General features: G+C 52.6%; 2 protein-coding genes across 5 annotated transcripts; one reads left to right on the forward strand and one right to left on the reverse strand.

Moving 5' to 3' along the window:
• Positions 1–813: 813 nt before the first annotated feature.
• Positions 814–4,246, reverse strand: UROD (uroporphyrinogen decarboxylase). 3 transcript variants are annotated; one of them, XM_055586069.1, is made up of 10 exons: positions 4,095–4,246; positions 3,306–3,418; positions 3,105–3,184; positions 2,967–3,029; positions 2,553–2,750; positions 2,288–2,449; positions 1,793–1,930; positions 1,525–1,625; positions 1,378–1,444; positions 814–1,048 (listed from the first exon to the last, which is right to left on the reverse strand). In XM_055586069.1, exons 1-10 carry the CDS (start codon positions 4,112–4,114, stop codon positions 887–889), a joined length of 1,104 nt encoding a protein of 367 aa, XP_055442044.1. In that variant the 5' UTR covers positions 4,115–4,246; the 3' UTR covers positions 814–886. The 3 variants fall into 3 exon arrangements, with proteins under 3 accessions (XP_055442044.1, XP_055442045.1, XP_055442046.1); XM_055586070.1 differs by having other exon boundaries at positions 814–1,103; XM_055586071.1 differs by lacking the exon at positions 2,553–2,750.
• A 2,066-nt stretch (positions 4,247–6,312) lies between these two features.
• Positions 6,313–15,032, forward strand: HECTD3 (HECT domain E3 ubiquitin protein ligase 3). 2 transcript variants are annotated; one of them, XM_055586067.1, is made up of 21 exons: positions 6,313–7,528; positions 7,680–7,840; positions 8,072–8,164; positions 8,244–8,379; positions 8,625–8,740; positions 8,826–8,939; positions 9,083–9,165; positions 9,609–9,774; positions 9,977–10,058; positions 10,699–10,881; positions 11,023–11,075; positions 11,256–11,320; positions 11,481–11,584; positions 11,832–11,981; positions 12,090–12,179; positions 13,110–13,316; positions 13,562–13,691; positions 13,774–13,848; positions 13,970–14,051; positions 14,191–14,262; positions 14,422–15,032. In XM_055586067.1, exons 1-21 carry the CDS (start codon positions 7,160–7,162, stop codon positions 14,504–14,506), a joined length of 2,616 nt encoding a protein of 871 aa, XP_055442042.1. In that variant the 5' UTR covers positions 6,313–7,159; the 3' UTR covers positions 14,507–15,032. The 2 variants fall into 2 exon arrangements, with proteins under 2 accessions (XP_055442042.1, XP_055442043.1); XM_055586068.1 differs by having other exon boundaries at positions 6,316–7,528; positions 11,862–11,981.
• Positions 15,033–18,616: the final 3,584 nt, after the last annotated feature.

Here is an 18,616-nt window from a genome sequence, read left to right on the forward strand (position 1 = left end):
TCTATGAATAAATCACAGATCACAGAAAAGATCATTTTTCTAAAACCAGAAATTGTGTTTTTTCAATAAATGGGGCCCTTCTCTGTATTCTCCATCACCCTGGCTGGGACAGGGAGCTGGTTAGGCCTATATAGCACAGAGGGTTCCTAGCACTGTAATAAGATGTGGAATAACAAATGAAGAATTTCCTACCGCACCAGACCGCTTTCCAGAGCTCACAGGCACATCAGGGCCGGACCCCAGAAAGTAGGTACCATTATGATGAACAGAAACATCAAGATATTGAGAAAATCAGAGGGTATACACAGAAAAGAAGCCTATTGGTGTCAGAAGCCTTCTCAGCTCCGTGATGCATGTCTAAGCAACTCAGCCGATCTTTATGCCCTCTTCCCAACTTTCCCGGTCAAAGCTGAAGGCCTCTCAGCTTCTTCCTGCTGACCTAGACTCCATCTTCCTCAACAGGCCTTTCTGAATATTCTAACCATTTCTGTGTCCCTCTCTGATCTATACACTCTTCCTCCCCAGACACAAAGCCCTGGCTTCACATGCTGTAGGGACCCCATTTCCCTGTACATGTCACAGCTCCCACTCCTAGGAATATCTATGCAACCCCATGTGGCTCTGGGGCTTGGAGATCTGAGAGAACATTGGTGTCAGGGCCCTGACATGAAGTCCAACAGTGCCTAGGCACTGATATCTGAGCTCCAAGGACTTGTGGCAGAGGATGCAAGAAGCAGCCCAGGGAAGGAAGAGGCTAAGAAGGAATGGAGGATAAGGGCACAGATCTTTCACAAACAAAACCACATGCAAGACTCCAACTCTTGAACTTTTATTCTCCTGGAAACAATCATCTGTGTCAGCGGTACTTCAGGGAAAAGGGACGTGCTCAATTCTGTCGAAGCAGGCGAGAGTGTTTGTGCACGGCATCCACAAAGGCTCCCACATGTTCCGGGTCCATGTCAGGGTAAAGTCCATGGCCCAGGTTGGCAATGTAGCGCTGTGGCCCAAAGTCATTCAGCATCTGCTGCACCAGCTTCCCAATCTCCTCCTGGGGGGACCAACAGGGCACTGGCTACAGGGGGGCCAGCACGCCTCTGTCCTCCCTGTATGTAACAGTGACACACACGGAGGCACTCAGTATTACTGTCATTCAAAAAACTACTGGATCCCTAGCATGGACCAGGCACTAAGAAGAGCCAAATGAACGAAATCAATGAAAAGAAACTCCTGCCTTCCTCGAGTCCATGTTGTGAATGGAGTAGAAGGGAGGGATAAACCGATGATGAAAACACACACATAGTAATAAACACAACCACATCCAGAACCATGAGAGTGCAGACAAAGTCACCAACACACACACAAGAACCTGGTTGTTACCTCAGATGCATACAGGGCACAGGGGTCCAGGTTGCCCTGCAGGGTCACCGTCTTTCCCACGCGTTCCCTGGAAGCAGAGTCAGGGCCCTGTTCTGGTGACTGCACATACTGTAGCCGTCCCCTGCTCCACCACCTTCCATCACTCACCGGGCTTTCTCGGGGGCCACTGTCCAGTCTAGCCCAACCACCTCGTAGCCAGCCTGGGCCAGCTCCTCCAGGGCAAAATGTCCATCCTTAGCAAAGATGATCTGGGGGAAAGGGCAAATCTCAGGCTGCAGACAGCTTTGCTCTGCTGGCTATTAATAATATACCTCAGTCATACTTCTGCTGCCCTCTAGTGGTCACTTAGTTCCATGCAGGACTTAACCTGATGGCTCCACCGGCCCACCTTCACTCAGCCCACCCCCATCCTTACCATGGGCACTGGTGCCAGGCCTGCCTCCTGCAGCCCGGCCTTCACTCGCTTGGACACATCACGGATGTAGGGCAGTGCAAACTTACTGAAGAGTTGTGGGCCAAGATGCCCTGCATGGGACTCAAAGAGCTGCAGTGCCTACAATTACAGGGTGGTGAAAATAAATGAAACACATAACATACAAAGAGGAGGCACACGTAGAATATGCCTCAATTTTCCCCAAGTGACTTCATCCCTGAGATTGCCTAAGCCTATAAACCTAGTTCCAGTCAAAAAGTTTTGCCTTTTCCAGATCCCAGTGCTAGCTTTGGTCTTTGAACAGAGCACTAAACCCCCCTGCCAGTATCTGGGCTTAGCTGCTCCAGCCAGATCATTGCAGGTCAAGCCTCTTTTATGCCTGGCAATAAGATACCTAGCTTCTCAGGTATAAGGAACTGTATTGTTTCTGGTCCTTAAACATTAAGCCCCAGGCTATGTCTCTCCCTCAGGTCTTACCTGGGCACCAGCAGCCACTTGTCCCACCAGATAAGGGACAAGAGCATCAGTGAGGATGCGAAGCAGCTGGTGACTGGCTTGTGGTCTCTGGTAAAGCCAGCGCTTGGCCTGAGACATGGTGCTTGAGCCGCCACCCTCAACCATGTATGTCATCAGAGTCCACTGCAAAAGGCAAAAGCCAGATTGACCCTTCCTTCCCTTGTCTTCACCCAGACCTGCCAAAGTAACTTCTCCAAGCCCAAGTCCTTTCCCTGGTCCATATTACCGGGGCACCAGCAAAGCCAATCAGTGGCACACGCCCAGCCAGCTGCTGTCGAGTGAGGGTGATGGCCTGGAACACATAGCCCAGCTCAGAGGCCACTGTTGCTGGATCCCGGAGGCGCTCTAAGTCCCGCTCTTCTCTTAATGGTTCTGGGAAGCTGGGCCCTTTGCCAGGCACCATGGTCACCTCCATGCCCAGTGCCTGGCAGGGGAGAAAACATCTGGGTTCCCAACCTGTAACTCCTGGAGAATGAGATCTGTTCAACCCATGCCAGGAAGGAGGAAAAGGAGAATGAAACAGCCAAGCTCCATCTCCTCCAGCCTATTTTTCCCTCTGCCCCATAAGGGTAGGTGCTTTTCTTGAGCCTTGACTGTCCTTTCTGTTTTACACATTTGCGAGTCAGATCTGAGCAGGTACCTGGGGTACGACAAGGATGTCGGAGAAGATGATGGCAGCATCCAGAGGGAAGCGACGCAGTGGCTATAGGGAACAGAAGACAGATTGCTAGGTGGCCTGCGGAGAACATAAATCCCTCCTCTTTTGTCGACCCCTCACCTGCAGGGTAAGTTCACAGCAGGCTTCTGGGGAGCGACAGGTGCTGAAAAAGTCCTGGGCAGCCCGAGTTTCCCTAAACTCTGCAGACAGAAAAGGTAAGGCAGGGCTCAGCCTTGGGGAACCTCCAAGAGCCCTTCTCTGCCCCTCCAAAACTTTTCACTCTCCAGAGTTTTACCTAGACTCCGAGGCCCTGACCCTGACCTGGTAAGTAGCGTCCTGCTTGCCGCATGCACCAAACAGGAGTGTAGTCTGTTTCTTCTCCCCAGGCTGCTCGCAGGAAGGTGTCATTCTTAAGCTCCGGAAAACCCTGAGGTCTGGGGATCAGGAGGAGGGAAGGGTAGGTCTCAGTAAACTAGGCTGGGGGTTGGGCAGGGCTCGGGTTCTAAAGCCGGAGACAGTCCATCCAGCACGGCTATCTGCCTTCTCCAGACCAGCTACCAAGCTGCGCCTCCCCGCCGATTCCGCCCTCTCTCTGCCTATCAGGTGGTGTACAGAACTAGAAGGGCCGGTGCTGGGGCCTTTACCCTACGCATAGCCCCAGTTTCCCCAGGCTCAAAGCCACTGGAAGGACTAGGAGAGTGCGGGTGAGGAGACGAAAACTCACTTAGGAGAATTGGTGAGGGGAGGGGATGTCTCTGGAACAAGAGTATCCATGGGCTAGTTCCGGGGCTGGAAGGTTTTGGGGCTGAAAAATCTCCAGACGGGGGCGGAAAGTCATGGGGGGGATCAGAGATCAAAGTCCGAAATGGGGATCTTAGTTGAGGATTAGAAAGTCCAGGGGGCGTCTCCTAAATTAAGGTCTGGGGTACGCAGTCCAGCTAGGTAGTCCCTGGGATGAATATTTTAAGAATCCATGGTTGGAGGATTTGGAATCCCAGCGACTTGGGTTCTCCGGGCTGGGGAAGAAGGGTATAGGAACAGATTCCTAGGCTGGAAGATTCAGATCAGAAGCCCCTATGACCACACTGCGTGGTGATCCAGAGAACTCACCTAGACTCTTTCGCCTCCATGATAAGCTGTCCGTAAACGCGAGCACAGTCCCCGTTATAGACTGAATCTGAGCCTGCCCTCTGCCCAGGCTCCGCCCCTTCCAGGGATGAGCCAGGGCAGTCGCCATATTGGAGGTCACATGATCAGGCTCCCGCTACCGCTCCTGGGCTGCCCCAGCTGCTGCCGGTAGGACCCCACCCCTAGTCTCTTCACCGTAAATTCCGCTGTAGCGACGCAACAACAAACACACATCCACCCCCACCCCCCAAAGAACTTTGCTGTAAGTACACTTCGCATGGTGTGAGGAGTTTGCTCTCCTCTGACGGCCTGGGAATCCCAGAAAACTCGGCCCAAGGCTCACTTTTCACTCCCACTGTCCACGATTCTAATAATTTTATGCCGGGCCCAACCAGCCACAACTGTGGTAGAACAAAGTTGTACAGGAAACTGAAATAATTAAATATTTATATTACCTAGAAAGAGGCGGGCACTATAGTAGGTGCAGAGGTTACAGTGGTGAACAAGGCATTTTCTTCCTCTAAAGAACTACAGACTGATGAGGAAACATAGAAATCAGCAATCACAATGGTAAATGTTTTAAAGGGAAAAAGCTAGACGCAAGTAGCAAGGACTCCATTTAACTGGGGAAAGCAATAGGGTATTCCAAGCAAAGGGAATAGCATGTGCAAAGAGAAGATGCAAAAGAGCAATTAGCTTAATGGAAAACAGGATATCAAGCTAGTGGATTTAAATAATCTGGAACTATCCACAGACTTCAGCTCATGCAGGCCTTTGTTAAGTGCACGTATTCACTTTATCTTGTAGTAGTGTGACAGCATACAAATAGCTTGGAGAGATCAGAAGAGAGGCACTATGTTCCCAACTTACTAAGACGAAAAAAATGGGAAACTCTCAAGATTACATGGGATTATTTATTTCTTGATACCTTTATTTGATAACTATATCAAAACAAAGTTTCCACCCAAGTGTCCATCAACAAATGAATGGATAAACAATATGTAGTGTATTTATACAATGGAACATTATTCAGCCATAAAAATAAAGTTCTGATACATGCAACAACATTGTTGTAACACTATGCTGAGTGAAGTAAGACACACACAAAATGACAAATACTGTATCATTCCACTCATCTGAAATATCTAGAATAGGCAAATTCATAGAGGCAAAAAGCAGATTAGAGCTTTAGTAGATTAGTCCCCAGGGACTAGGGAGTGGGGACAATGAGGAGTTACTGCTTAAGGATACAGAGTTTCCTGTTTGGGGTGATGAAAAAGTTTTGGAAATAGATAATTGTACACTTTTAAAAAATGGTCAAGATCGCAAATTTTGTTATACGTATTATTTACTATTAAAAATTAATGTTATATATTAAAAAACAGTGGTTTGTAAACTTTAAATTTGTACACTTTATATGGTATGAGTTACATCTCAGACTGGTTCCAAATAGAAAAAGGAGTACGTCAAGGCTGTATATTGTCACCCTGCTTATTTAACTTCTGTGCAGAGTACATGAGAAACGCTGGGCTGGAAGAAGCACAAGTTGGAATCAAGATTGCCGGGAGAAATATCTATAACCTCAGATATGTAGATGACACCACCCTTATGGCAGAAAGTGAAGAGGAACTAAAAAGCCTCTTGATGAAAGTGAAAGAGGAGAGTGAAAAAGTTGGCTTAAAGCTCAACATTCAGAAAATGAACATCATGGCATCTGGTCCCATCACTTCATGGGAAATAGATGGGGAAACAGTGGAAACAGTGTCAGACTTTATTTTGGGGGGCTCCAAAATCACTGTAGATGGTGACTGCAGCCATGAAATTAAAAGACACTTACTCTTTGGAAGAAAAGTTATGACCAACCTAGATAGCATATTCAAAAGTAGAGACATTATTTTGCCAACAAAAGTCTGTCTAGTCAAGGCTATGGTTTTTCCTGTGGTCATGTATGGATGTGAGAGTTGGACTGTGAAGAAAGCTGAGCACTGAAGAATTGATGCTTTTGAACTGTGGTGTTGGAGAAGACTCTTGAGAGTCCCTTGGACTGCAAGGAGATCCAACCAGTCCATTCTGAAGGAGATCAGCCCTGGGATTTCTTTGGAAGGAATGATGCTAAAGCTGAAACTCCAGTACTTTGGCCACCTCATGCAAAGAGTTGACTCATTGGAAAAGACTCTGATGCTGGGAGGGATTGGGGGCAGGAGGAGAAGGGGACGACAGAGGATGAGATGGCTGGATGGCATCACTGACTCGATGGACGTGAGTCTGAGTGAACTCCGGGAGTTGGTGATGGACAGGGAGGCCAGGCCTGCTGCGATTCTTGGGGTCGCAGGGAGTCGGACACGACTGAGCAACTGAACCGAACAACTTCTGTACATGGTTTGTTTGTTTTTGCCTCCTCTCTTCCCACGTTGGCCTTTCCTCTCATTTGGTTTATAATTACTGGGAGAAACTGGATAATGATCACCAGTGCTCTGAGAAACTGGATAATGATCACCAGTTACTCCTGAGGAGTAACCACCAGGAGCAAGTCTAAATGACTCAAGAGTCCTGTCAGCAGCCAGGCTGGGGAGGAATCATTTTCCCAAACATTTTAATCACACTACTCCTAGGATGGGAAGCCTGACAGGATAGCTAACAGATTCTTAAAGATTCAGCTGGTTGTACTGAGACTCACTGGGAGCAGGGAAGCTCCAGAAGGTTGAAGGAATAGCGTTTCGGGCTCGATAGGATGGATGGTGGCTTAAAGGAGAGTAGTAGCAATGGGGGTAAGTGGTAGTAGCAATGGGAATGGAGTGGGGAGATTGATCAGGTAGAAACTTCGGAACTTGGGTCTGGCTGACTGGGTGGAAGACACAGAAATAGATAACAGGATTGAGTATCCAAGTACACAGGACAATACGGCGACACATGAGGTGCGCTTAGTCCAGAACTTACGGCGAAGGCTGGTCGAGGGCGGGGCTGAAGGTGGTGGGAAGCCCTGTCTGCTGGTTCGGCCGAAGCGCCTCCGCCCGGATCGCCCCCGGGCTTCCCTGGGCCACACCGCCATGGCTGGCCCGGGTCCGGGCGCGGCGCTAGAGTCCCCGCGACAGCTGCTGGGCCGTGTACGCTTTCTGGCGGAGGCAGCGAAGAGCCTCCGTGCCGGGCGGCCGCTGCCGGCGGCGCTAGCTTTTGTGCCCCGCGAGGTGCTCTACAAGCTTTACAAGGACCCGGCGGGACCGTCGCGCGTGCTGCTGCCGGTGTGGGAGGCGGAAGGCCTGGGGCTGCGTGTGGGAGCCACGGGCCCGGCCCCCGGTACCGGCTCCGGGGCCCTCCGCGCGGCCCGCGACAGCATCGAGCTGCGGCGCGGCGCCTGCGTGCGCACCACAGGCGAAGAGCTGTGCAACGGCCACGGGCTCTGGGTGAAGCTGACCAAGGTGCAAAAGATCCCGGGACCAGGGAAGCCCCTGACTGTTCCCCTCCCCCATATAGAGTTGACTTAGCGTCCGGTGCCCTTCGCCCTGGGCTGGGCAGGGCGGGCCGCTGGCAGTTCCCTGACGGCTGTCCTCGTCTGGTGCGTCCCGGCAGGAGCAGCTGGCGGAACACCTGGGCGACTGCGGGCTGGATGAAGGCTGGCTCCTGGTGTGCCGCCCGGCCGAGGGCGGGGCCCGCCTGGTACCCATCGACACTCCAGACCACCTCCAGCGGCAGCAGCAGCTCTTCGGAGTGGACTACCGCCCGGTGCTCAGGTCCTGCACTGGGAGGGGTGGGGCTTGCTGGCCGACTGCCAGGTCCTAGACTGGCACAGCCCGGGCGGAGTGATCTGATAGGATTGACAGCAAAAAGGGCGGGACCTAAAGGGAGCTGGGGTGGGGCTTCTGGAGTCATGGTTTTGAAAAGCCAGAGCGCTGGAGAAGGCTCCAGGGTCTTCTCCCGCCCTCTGAGGTCTCCATATCCCGTCCCCCATTCTGTGCGCACAGATGGGAACAGGTGGTGGACTTGACATACTCGCATCGCCTGGGATCAAGGCCTCAGCCGGCCGAGGCATACACTGAAGCTGTACAAAGGCTACTGTGAGTAAGCTGGGATGGGCTGGGGAGGAAGGAGCTCCAGGTCTGGGCCCGACCTAATTAGGGACTTGGGGTCGCTTAGCTATGTGCCCCCGACGTGGACCTACGAGTGCGACGAGGACCTGATCCACTTCTTGTACGACCACCTGGGCAAGGAGGATGAGAACCTGGGTAGCGTGAAGCAGTATGTGGAGAGCATAGACGTTTCCTCCTACACGGTGGGTGCTGGGACTCCTCCCACCCCAAGCAAGATGTAGTAACATCTTGCTAGATTCGGAACTCTTACCTCTAAGCCACAGCCAAACCTGAATCCCCACAGGCCAGACTCAGGCCACCCCCCAGTCTTGGAAGTCCTATAGGAATCCCTCGACACCTCCGCCCTTACCAGATGGATTTCCAGCTCAGCTCCACTGTGCTTTCTCTCTTGTGCTCCCTGGCCCATCCGCCTCTCTACCCTCCCCAGGAGGAGTTCAATGTGTCCTGCCTGACAGACAGCAACGCGGACACCTACTGGGAGAGCGATGGGTCCCAGTGCCAGCACTGGGTACGGCTGACCATGAAAAAGGGCACCATTGTCAAGTGAGTGGGCTCTGAGCACAACAGGGTGGGTGAGCCACGTACCTGTGAGTGTGTAAAGACACATGTGCACCCTCTTAACCCTCAGGAAACTACTACTCACAGTGGATACCACAGATGACAACTTTATGCCTAAGCGGGTGGTGGTCTATGGGGGTGAAGGGGACAACCTGAAGAAGCTGAGTGACGTGAGCATTGACGAGTGAGTGAACTGACCTGGGCTGGGAGGTGGGACATGATCCTGGGAGCAGGATCTGGCCTAGTTTGGAGGCACAAGGTGGACTGTGACCCCAGCAACCCCTGATGACAAGGGGTTTCCAAAGTTCCTCATATTCATCCCCTCAGGACCCTGATCGGGGACGTCTGTGTCCTGGAGGACATGACTGTCCACCTCCCAATCATCGAGATCCGCATCGTCGAGTGCCGAGGTGGGGCTTAAGGCCATAAGGAGGGAAAGGGAGCCACAGCATGTAGATGGGGGTTAGCTGGCAGTGAGTGTGGAGTGAAGGAGATGGACTTGGAGTTGGGATAAAGGTGACAACTGAACTAATGCCAAGATCTGAAGCTTTGGGGCCCAAGCCAAGGGGACGGTGCTGGGTATAGGCCTGCCTTAAAGCCATAGAAGTGCTTGGGCTCCCCTGGAAGAGGAATGGAGTTGGGACCTTCAGGCATCCCCATATTATAGTGGTGGATGGAGGAACTAGCACAGAATATAATCATCAGAATCGGGTGATAGAAGGGGATCCCAAAGGTCCCAAGTTTCTAGGGACTAAGGGTGACACAAAGCTGAGCATTAAGGAGCCATTCTCAGGTCTCGGGGCCAAAGAGGCAGCAGGCGCCATAAGTGAGCTCACTCTGACTCTTCCCCCAGATGACGGGATTGATGTGCGTCTTCGAGGGGTCAAGATCAAGTCTTCTAGACAGCGAGAATTAGGGCTAAATGCAGACCTGTTTCAGCCCACCAATCTCGTGCGATACCCACGCCTAGAAGGCACTGACCCGGAAGTACTGTACCGCAGAGCTGTTCTCCTGCAGAGGTGGCTGTGGTCCTGGGCCAGTTAGTCCCTCCCCCCACCCCCCATCCTGAGCCTTTTGTCTGACCTTATATCGTATGCTATTCCACTTCAAGAGGCAGAGAGCCCCTGGGCCCTGCCTTCTCCTGTCCCTGTGTGTTGGGGGTGCTGAGAGGGTCTTGCATCTATGACTTCAGCCGCAATTACCTTTACTCAACCTCCCCAGATTCATAAAGATCTTAGACAGCGTCCTGCACCACCTGGTACCGGCCTGGGACCACACGCTGGGCACCTTTAGTGAGATTAAGGTGAGCCTGACTCACTCAGTGCTGGTCTTGGCACTGGGCACCCCTTTCTGCAGTTGTTCACGCTTCATCAGAAAGTTCTTAGATCTACTCTAGGCCTAGACTTAGCTAGGCTCTGGGAACATAGGAAGAAATCCAGACACAAATAATCAAAATTTAGTGTTTAGGGTCCTATTTGCCAGAGAGTATGTGAAATACACAGAGCTTGGGGAGGAGAGGTGACAGCATGGACAGGGCAGGTTATATGAAAGGTGCCCACTGGGAGTTCCTAGCTGCTCAGGATGACTTGAGAGAAGCATAGCAATAGATGTGAGTGTGACATGGGATGAGGCAGGAAGAGGTGGGCAGGAGGCTGGCCCTGGTAGCCAAGGGCACCGGGGCTAGACTTTGTTCCTGGTCAGTGGAGCCATTGGGAAGTTTTTATGTAAGATAACGACAAAGTTGGGTTTTTATGTAAGGTAACGACAAAATTGGGTTTTAGAAAGCTTCCCCTAGTGGCTGGACTAAGGAAGAGACTGAAAGCAAGGACCAGGGATAGAGTAGGCTTGAACTGGCCCCGTGGGGTTGGAACAGAGAAATGTTCCAGGGCCTGGACAGAGGCTGACTGCCTGCCAGCCCCGCTCTGGCCACTTCTCCCCACCAGCAAGTGAAGCAGTTCCTGCTGCTGTCACGCCAGCGGCCAGGCCTGGTGGCCCAGTGCCTGCGTGACTCAGAGAGCAGCAAGCCCAGCTTCATGCCACGTCTGTACATCAACCGGCGCCTTGCCATGGAACACCGTGCCTGCCCCTTACGGGATCCCGCGTGCAAGAACGCTGTCTTCACCCAGGTCTGGTCACCTGGGGTCAGAGCAAGGGCGGGTCAGCAGGGGGACTAGGGGGCACTGGGCCAGGAGGGACCTGAGCAAGGCCTTTGGGCAAGAGTGGGGTCGGACGTTCTCACAGCTCCCACCCCTTCTCCCTGGCCCCAGGTTTACGAAGGCCTCAAGCCCTCTGACAAGTATGAAAAGCCCCTGGACTACAGGTATGGCTTGGGGGCAGGGGACCTGCTCAGGGCACACATGGACCCATGTCCACCCACACACTGCCTCTGGACCCCTCAGCATTACCCCTCTGTAGCCCCTACTCCTGGGTCGACCCTGGGCTGGTGGGTCATCCTGAGCCCTAGCCTGGTGTAATGATAGAGACTTACCCCTCCTTACAGGTGGCCCATGCGCTATGACCAGTGGTGGGAGTGTAAATTCATTGCAGAAGGCATCATTGACCAAGGTGAGGCCTTGAGGGCCAGTAGCAAGAGTCCTGCCATATTGAGAGTGGTTGGGTTATCTGGGGTGACCAGCTAAGCTAGATAGGGGGCTTGCTTCTTACCCCATCATGGGGGCTGGGGCTCTTGTGTGCCTCAGCTGAGAGCATCTGTCTGTCCTTTTAGGAGGTGGTTTCCGGGACAGCTTGGCAGACATGTCAGAAGAACTGTGCCCTAGCTCGGCGGACACCCCTGTGCCTCTGCCCTTCTTTGTACGAACGGCCAACCAGGTAAGCCCCCCCCACCTCCCAAGTTGTTTCTGCTGTTCTGTCTCTGCACACCTCCCAGGCCCCAGACTAAGCCGGAGAAGGAACAGGGAGAGACTGAACTGCCCGGGGCAGCTTCTGGGCAGACTGATGGAGTCATTGTATGTTCAGAGGGCTCCTTCAGGGCCGCTCCGCGGAAGGTGTTCAGGCAGGGAAGGTGTTCAAGGAAGTCGTTGAGGCATCTGGGGTAACACAGGTGGGTCCATCACAGGCCATGCTGACAGCTCTGTCTCGGGGGCAGGGCAACGGCACAGGCGAGGCCCGGGACATGTATGTGCCCAACCCCTCCTGCCGGGACTTTGCCAAGTATGAGTGGATTGGACAGCTGATGGGGGCTGCCCTTCGGGGTAAGGAGTTCCTGGTGAGTAGCCTAATCTGCACCCTACCAGCTTAGTCCTGGCTCTTGGAAAGAAGAGCCAGCCAAACCCGGGCAGTTCGGGGCACGAAGACAGCAGTGTTTGTCCCACAGGTCCTGGCTCTACCGGGTTTCGTGTGGAAGCAGCTCTCTGGTGAGGAGGTGAGCTGGAGCAAGGACTTCCCAGCTGTGGACTCTGTGCTGGTGAGTTAGGGCCTGGACTGGGTTTCTCTGCCCAGCTCTCAAGCTTATTGCACCCCTAGGCTGTCCTGAACCTTCTCGTACCACACAGGTTTCCCCTTTCCCACCCATGTACTCCCATAGCTTCAATTCCTGTCACTGTTCTGGTGACCCTGAAAAGATTAATTACCTCTGGACCCAGCCTCTCTGCTAAGCCGAGGGCTATATATGCATTTACCTGCTGGATTTCTCTCCCAAGATGGCACCTTGGGCTCAGCACACTCTTCATCCTCTCCCTCTAGGACTCCCTGTCTCACAGTGGCACCACCACCCACCCCTCCCCTTGCCAAGCCCCTCAGGGTCATTCTTTACTCTTCTTTCTCCTCCCTCACCTCCCACATTCTGTCACATCTGCCTTTGGAATCTCCCCACCTCTCCCATCTCACTTCTGTCCCTCGGGTTTAGTCACCTTCCTTCCTGATCCAGCCACTGATTGCAGATCTGGTGACCATGTCTCCCTTCTTACCCATCTGATCTCCATAATCCCTTCAATGGTCCACCCTGGGCTTAGGATAAAATGCAGAGTCTGAAAAGACCTTACATGACTCCTGTATCTCTGGACACTTGCCCAGTTAGGTTCCTCAGGCCTTTTGCCTTTTTCACCTTATTTTAAGATGTTCTCTCTCCTGACTTCCTGGTGGCCCAGCCAATCATTTGGGTCTCAGCTTAGATGCCACTTCCCCCAGGACACCTTCCCTGATCTCCGTGGCTGGTTAGGCATCATCTTGATGCTGGGCTTCACAGCCTGTCTACTAACCCCCTCACTGCTCTCACTGCCTGCATAACAACCGCCTTGCCTGGCTGCCTCCCCTGCTTTCCTGTGAGCTTCTTGAGGAAAAACAAGACTATCTCCACAATGAAAAGCTGACCTTCCTGTCTCTCTTCAACCCCCAGGTGAAGCTCTTGGAAGTGATGGAAGGAATGGACAAGGAGACATTTGAGTTCAAATTTGGGAAGGAGCTAACATTCACCACTGTGCTGAGTGACCAGCAGGTGGTGGAGCTGATCCCTGGGGGTTCAGGCATCGTGGTGGGATATGAGGACCGTTCCCGTTTCATCCAACTGGTGCAGAAGGCACGGCTAGAAGAGAGCAAGGAGCAGGTACTACCCAGAGGCCAGTGGAACAGAGAGCTGTGGACAGCTCCCAGGAGCCAGAGCCCAGCCCAAGGGGCCACCAGAACCCAGCCCAAGAGCTCTGGCCCCTACCACCCCTCTGCCCCATATTCTTGCTGATCTGTGGGGCACAGAGGTACTTTATCTCCGTGAGTGGAGGCCAGGTGTCCCCACCACACCCAGAGCTGGGAGTTGTGCTGTCTTCTCCAGCCAGGCCTTCTCCCTCTCCCCAGGTGGCAGCCATGCAGGCAGGTCTGCTGAAGGTGGTGCCGCAGGCTGTGCTGGACTTGCTGACGTGGCAAGAATTGGAGAAGAAGGTGTGCGGGGACCCAGAGGTCACTGTGGATGCCCTGCGCAAGCTCAGTGAGTGTGGGGCCGGGCAGCACAGTCCCAGGGTGGGGCTTAAGGACCTCAGAATGAATTCTGTGTGGCTTTGTCCCACCAGCCCGGTTTGAGGACTTCGAGCCATCTGACACGCGGGTGCAGTACTTCTGGGAGGCACTGAACAACTTCACCAACGGTCAGTGGAGAGGGCAGAGGACTGCCTGGGTTCAGACTCCACTCCTGGGATACAGAGATGGGGGAGGTGGTCGAGTTTCCTCCACCAGCACATGGGCACTGATTTCCTTCTCCTCTGTCAGAGGACCGGAGCCGCTTCCTGCGCTTTGTCACTGGCCGCAGCCGTCTGCCGGCACGGATCTACATCTACCCAGACAAGCTGGGGTGAGAGCCGATGGAGGGGGAGGCCTAGTCGGAAGAGCCTGTGGCTGGCCTTTGCCCTCCGCCACGCACACATTCCCCTGTCAGACGCTGCCCTGTGCCCCTCCAATTTTCCTCATCTCTGGTCCCTCCACACCCCCAGCTATGAGACCACAGATGCGCTGCCCGAGTCTTCCACCTGCTCCAGCACCCTCTTCCTGCCGCACTATGCCAGGTGGGTTCCCTAAGTTCCAGCCTGGGGAGTGGGGCTTCTGGGAAATGTGACATCCTAGGGTGGAGGAGGGCTTCAGGGTACAAATTGGAGTCCCAGAGCCCCTGGTCATGATGGAGGGGCCTCTACACCTGGTGCTGAACAACTCCCTGCCCCCCACAGCGCCAAGGTGTGTGAGGAGAAGCTCCGATATGCTGCCTACAACTGTGTGGCCATTGACACCGACATGAGCCCTTGGGAGGAGTGAGTCGGCGCCAGGGGGCAGTCGCGGGCCTGCAGGATTGCGCCTGCGCCGGTCCCGTGCGGTCTCCCCCTGAGCACCCAGGGCAGACAGCTTCCCTGGACCAGCGCAGTCTGAGCAGAAAACGCCAGTGCACTGCACCCCTGGGTGCGGCTGAAGTGGGAGCAGCGGGTTGACACAGGTGGCCCAGCCCCACAGACCCTCAAGCCCTACACGTGCTCGGGTTTGCTTCTAGAGCTATTTCACCTCTTGTGAGAGGAATCTTCCACAAGCCCAGCACAAGCTGCCAGGCCTGAGCTACTTGAAGGGGGCCTTCTTCTAGCTCCCCACCTCATGGACTTTGTTTCAGTTTTTGACTCCTTTTTTTTTTTCTCCATATTTTTCTCTGGTTTCAGCCAAGACTAAAACTTTGTGGGGGCGGGGAAGGGGGACGGAGGCTCCTACCCCAACAAGTCTCCAGGGATGGATAGGGAGTGATAGCCATCCTCCTTGGTCACCTGAATCAAGAATAAAGCAACAACTGAACACCCTCCTCCTCACATACTGGTCTTTTCCTCCTCTCCCTCCATCCTCAAGGTGTGAGCTCCAACTTTCTTTCTCCAACTCAGTACCAACTGACAAAGTGCCACCACTGTCCCTGACTCAGAATATATAGCTACTCAACATTAAACCTCTACTACCGCTGCTGCTGCTGCTAAGTCACTTCAGTCGTGTCCGACTCTGTGTGACCCCATAGATGGCAGCCCACCAGGCTCCCCCGTCCCTGGGATTCTCCAGGCAAGAACACTGGAGTGGGTTGCCATTTCCTTCTCCAATGCGTGAAAGTGAAAAGTGAAAGCGAAGTCGCTCAGTCGTGTCCGACTCCTAGCGACCCCATGGACTGCAGCCTACCAGCCTCCTCCATCCATGGGATTTTCCAGGCAAGAGTACTGGAATGGGTTGCCATTGTCTTATCCGAGCTCCTCTTTACCCAACTTTAAAACAAAACCTAGGCTTTAAACCTCCTCCTAGGTTTTATGCATGTCCTGCCCCAGCCTTTTCTCCCTTAAGAGCTTCCGTGACACTCCATCCAAGAAGCTCTTGCACATGGAAAAGTTGAGTAAATGGATGAATTCATTCCTTCAGAGTATGTTTATTGGGCTCCTGAGGGATGTTAAAGAAGACTGTTCCAGGACTCAGGGGCCCTGCCAGGAGCCAAGGAGACATGTGTCAAGTGGGAGTGGTAGGGCTTCTCAGTGCAAACATGAAATCTGGAGCTGAGAGGGGAAATAAGGAGTCCTCTGCCCAGAAGCAGGAATAAAGCAGGCCTGGTGTCTTCTGGGATGGATGTGGTGATGTGGAGGGTGGGAGTCCGCCTTCGGGAATCAAGTGGGCAGAAGAATCTGACATCCTAGAGGACAGAGCTTGCAATGGCGGATAAAACACCCAAGTCAGGAAGTGACAGAAGAGGCAGCAGAGTGGCTACCCACCCCCACGCCGCCTCCAGGAACCACACAGCTAAGGTGCAGTCTCAGAACAAGTACTCCCCCACACACACTCCCAAGAGATCCCTCCAGGTGGATGCATTCCCCACAGGGGGCCGTCCTCCTCAAGCACGGTCCCCAGAGAAGTCGCGCTCTCCCACCGCTTCCCCACGATGCCCTCTAGGGCGCGCCCTGACGCCGTCCTGCGGGAAAACTCCACCTGGGCTCTGAGATCCGCTCCGCTCCGCATTCCGGGGTGTGTGCATCCTCAAGACCACCACTCCGTAATTTGGAATCTGATGCTCCAGATGAGCCTGCCTGGCCCTGCGGCTTCCTGACCCCTACGCCTTGGGTGGTCCGCAGGAGACCGGCCCCGTTCCTCCTGCAGTCTTTTTCTGCCGGAGGCGCTGGAGCCGGAGAGGCAGCTACTCCCGCCCAGCTCCGCGCTTCCCGGCAAGTTCCCCCCACCTAGTCCCTCCACCCGGGGATTCTCTCCTCCTTCCCCTTCTCTGCTCTTCAGGGAAAGGCTTGGCCAGCACGAACCTGCCGGAGGTAGTCTATTTCTGGTAGTGGCCACACGAAGGGCTTTCCAGGTAGTTCAGTGGTCAAGAATCCAAAGGGCTTCACAGGGGACTCCGCCGTAAAGGATCCGCCTGCTAATGCAGGAGATGCAGGTGACGCGGGTTGGATCCGTGGGTTGTCAAGATGCCCTGAAGGAGGAAATGGCAACCCACTCCAGTATTCTTGCCTGGGAAATCCTATGGACAGGAGAGCCTGGAGAGCTACAGACATGGGACCTAAGAGAATCAGACACGTCTGAGCAAGTACCTGCCACACAAGTCTTTGATCTGTCTTTTACCAAATTGGACCCACATTGTGTGTTTTGTAACTTGCTTTTCATTCATTCATTTATTCATTCAGTGAATACTTGGAGCAGCTATGTCAGGAGTCACGCTGGCTACAATGGGTAAAATGGTTACACAGATCATTTTTGTCATCTTGGGATTTTACCTTTAAGGGTGTGGCCAGTGCTCACTCAGTCATGTCCTACATTTTTTGCGATTCCATGGACTGTAACCGGGTAGGCTCGTCTGTCCATGGGATTTTTCAGGCAAGAATACTGGAGTGGGTTGCCATGCCCTCTTCCAGGGGACCTTCCCCACCCAGGGATGGAACCTGCCTCACCTGTGTCTCCTGGATTGGAAGGAGGACTCTACCATTAGCACCTCCTGGCAAGCCCGAAGAGACACTTATTAAACAGGTAATCGCATAAATAACGGGCTTCCCAGATGGCGCTAGTGGTAAAGAATTCCCCTGCCCTTGCAAGAGACTCGGTTGGAACCGTGGGTGGGGAAGATCCCCTGGAGGAGGAAATGGCAGCCCTCTCCAGGATTCTTGCCTGGGAAATTCCATGGGCAGAGGAGCCTGGCGGGTTACAGTCCATGGAGTAGCAAGGAGTTGGACACGACTGAGCAGGCACACATAAACAACATTTAATAACATTCATGTAAGAGCTCCAGAGAAGAAGTGATGGATTTCATTAGAAGACAGAATCAGATGATTCTAACTAAAGTGGCTCAGCGGGGACTTCCCTGGTGGTCCAGTGCTTGAAATCTGCCTGTCAATACAGGAGACAGGAATTGGATCCCTGGTCCGGGAATGAGGATCCCGCATGCCCCAAAGCAACTAAGCCTGAGCAGCAACTAGAGAAGGCCCACACAGTAAAGAAGCCATGCACTGCAACCAAGACCAAGGGCTGCCAAAAATAATAAATAATTTTTTTTAAAAAGAATAGGAAATGGGAATACCAAAGAATTAAAAAAAAAAAGCGGCTCAGAGAAATACTAAATCCTTAGGGAGAATAATGGTACAAAAACCAACTGAGAAGCATGTTGAGTCCTGTGTTACTGGAGTGTAAAGGGAAGAAAGAGATGAGACTCGCCTCGGAGGTTTTTAGAGGGTTTTATGTTGAGCAGCCATGAGAGGGTTCAGCAAAGGAGTGACATGATTAGATTGCTTTTGGCAGCCCCGTAGAGAATGAATTGAGAGGGAGAGACTACAGGCAAGGAGGAATCCAAGCAGGAAATAATGGTTGCTGGAACAAGGGTGATACTCATTTTCACCATTATTTTTATTGGCTGCATTGTATTACATTATAAGGCATTTCATAACTTGTATTCATTTCAAACCCTCAACAGATGGACATTAAGGTTGTTTACAAATTTCTGTATTAAAAACTATAAATGTTATAATAAACATCCTCATGCATATATCCTTGCATACCTATTTATTTTCTTAGAATAACTTCCTAAAATTGCTTCATCAAACTGCTGAATTGCCCTCTAGGAAGGATGTATCAATTTTCACTCCCATTAGTGTCTATTTCCTAAACTCTTACCAACTCTGGGCATTGAATTTAACACAGAGAAAAATTGTACGATTGTTATTTTAATTTGCACTGCTTTGATTATTTACAGCATTGAGCAATTATTTTTCTTCTTTAGGAACTGCTCTTTATTTTCACCCATTTTTCTATTCTTTAGATTCATTATTCTTTTCTTATTGATTTGTAACAATCTTTGTGTAGTACTAAAATAATAAGCACAGCGAGGCAGTGTGCTAAGTGCTGTTCATGCATTATCTTGTTTTATCT

The sequence above is a fragment of the Bubalus kerabau genome, chromosome 6 (genome assembly GCF_029407905.1).
Source record: "Bubalus kerabau isolate K-KA32 ecotype Philippines breed swamp buffalo chromosome 6, PCC_UOA_SB_1v2, whole genome shotgun sequence".
Lineage (NCBI taxonomy): Eukaryota > Metazoa > Chordata > Mammalia > Artiodactyla > Bovidae > Bubalus > Bubalus kerabau.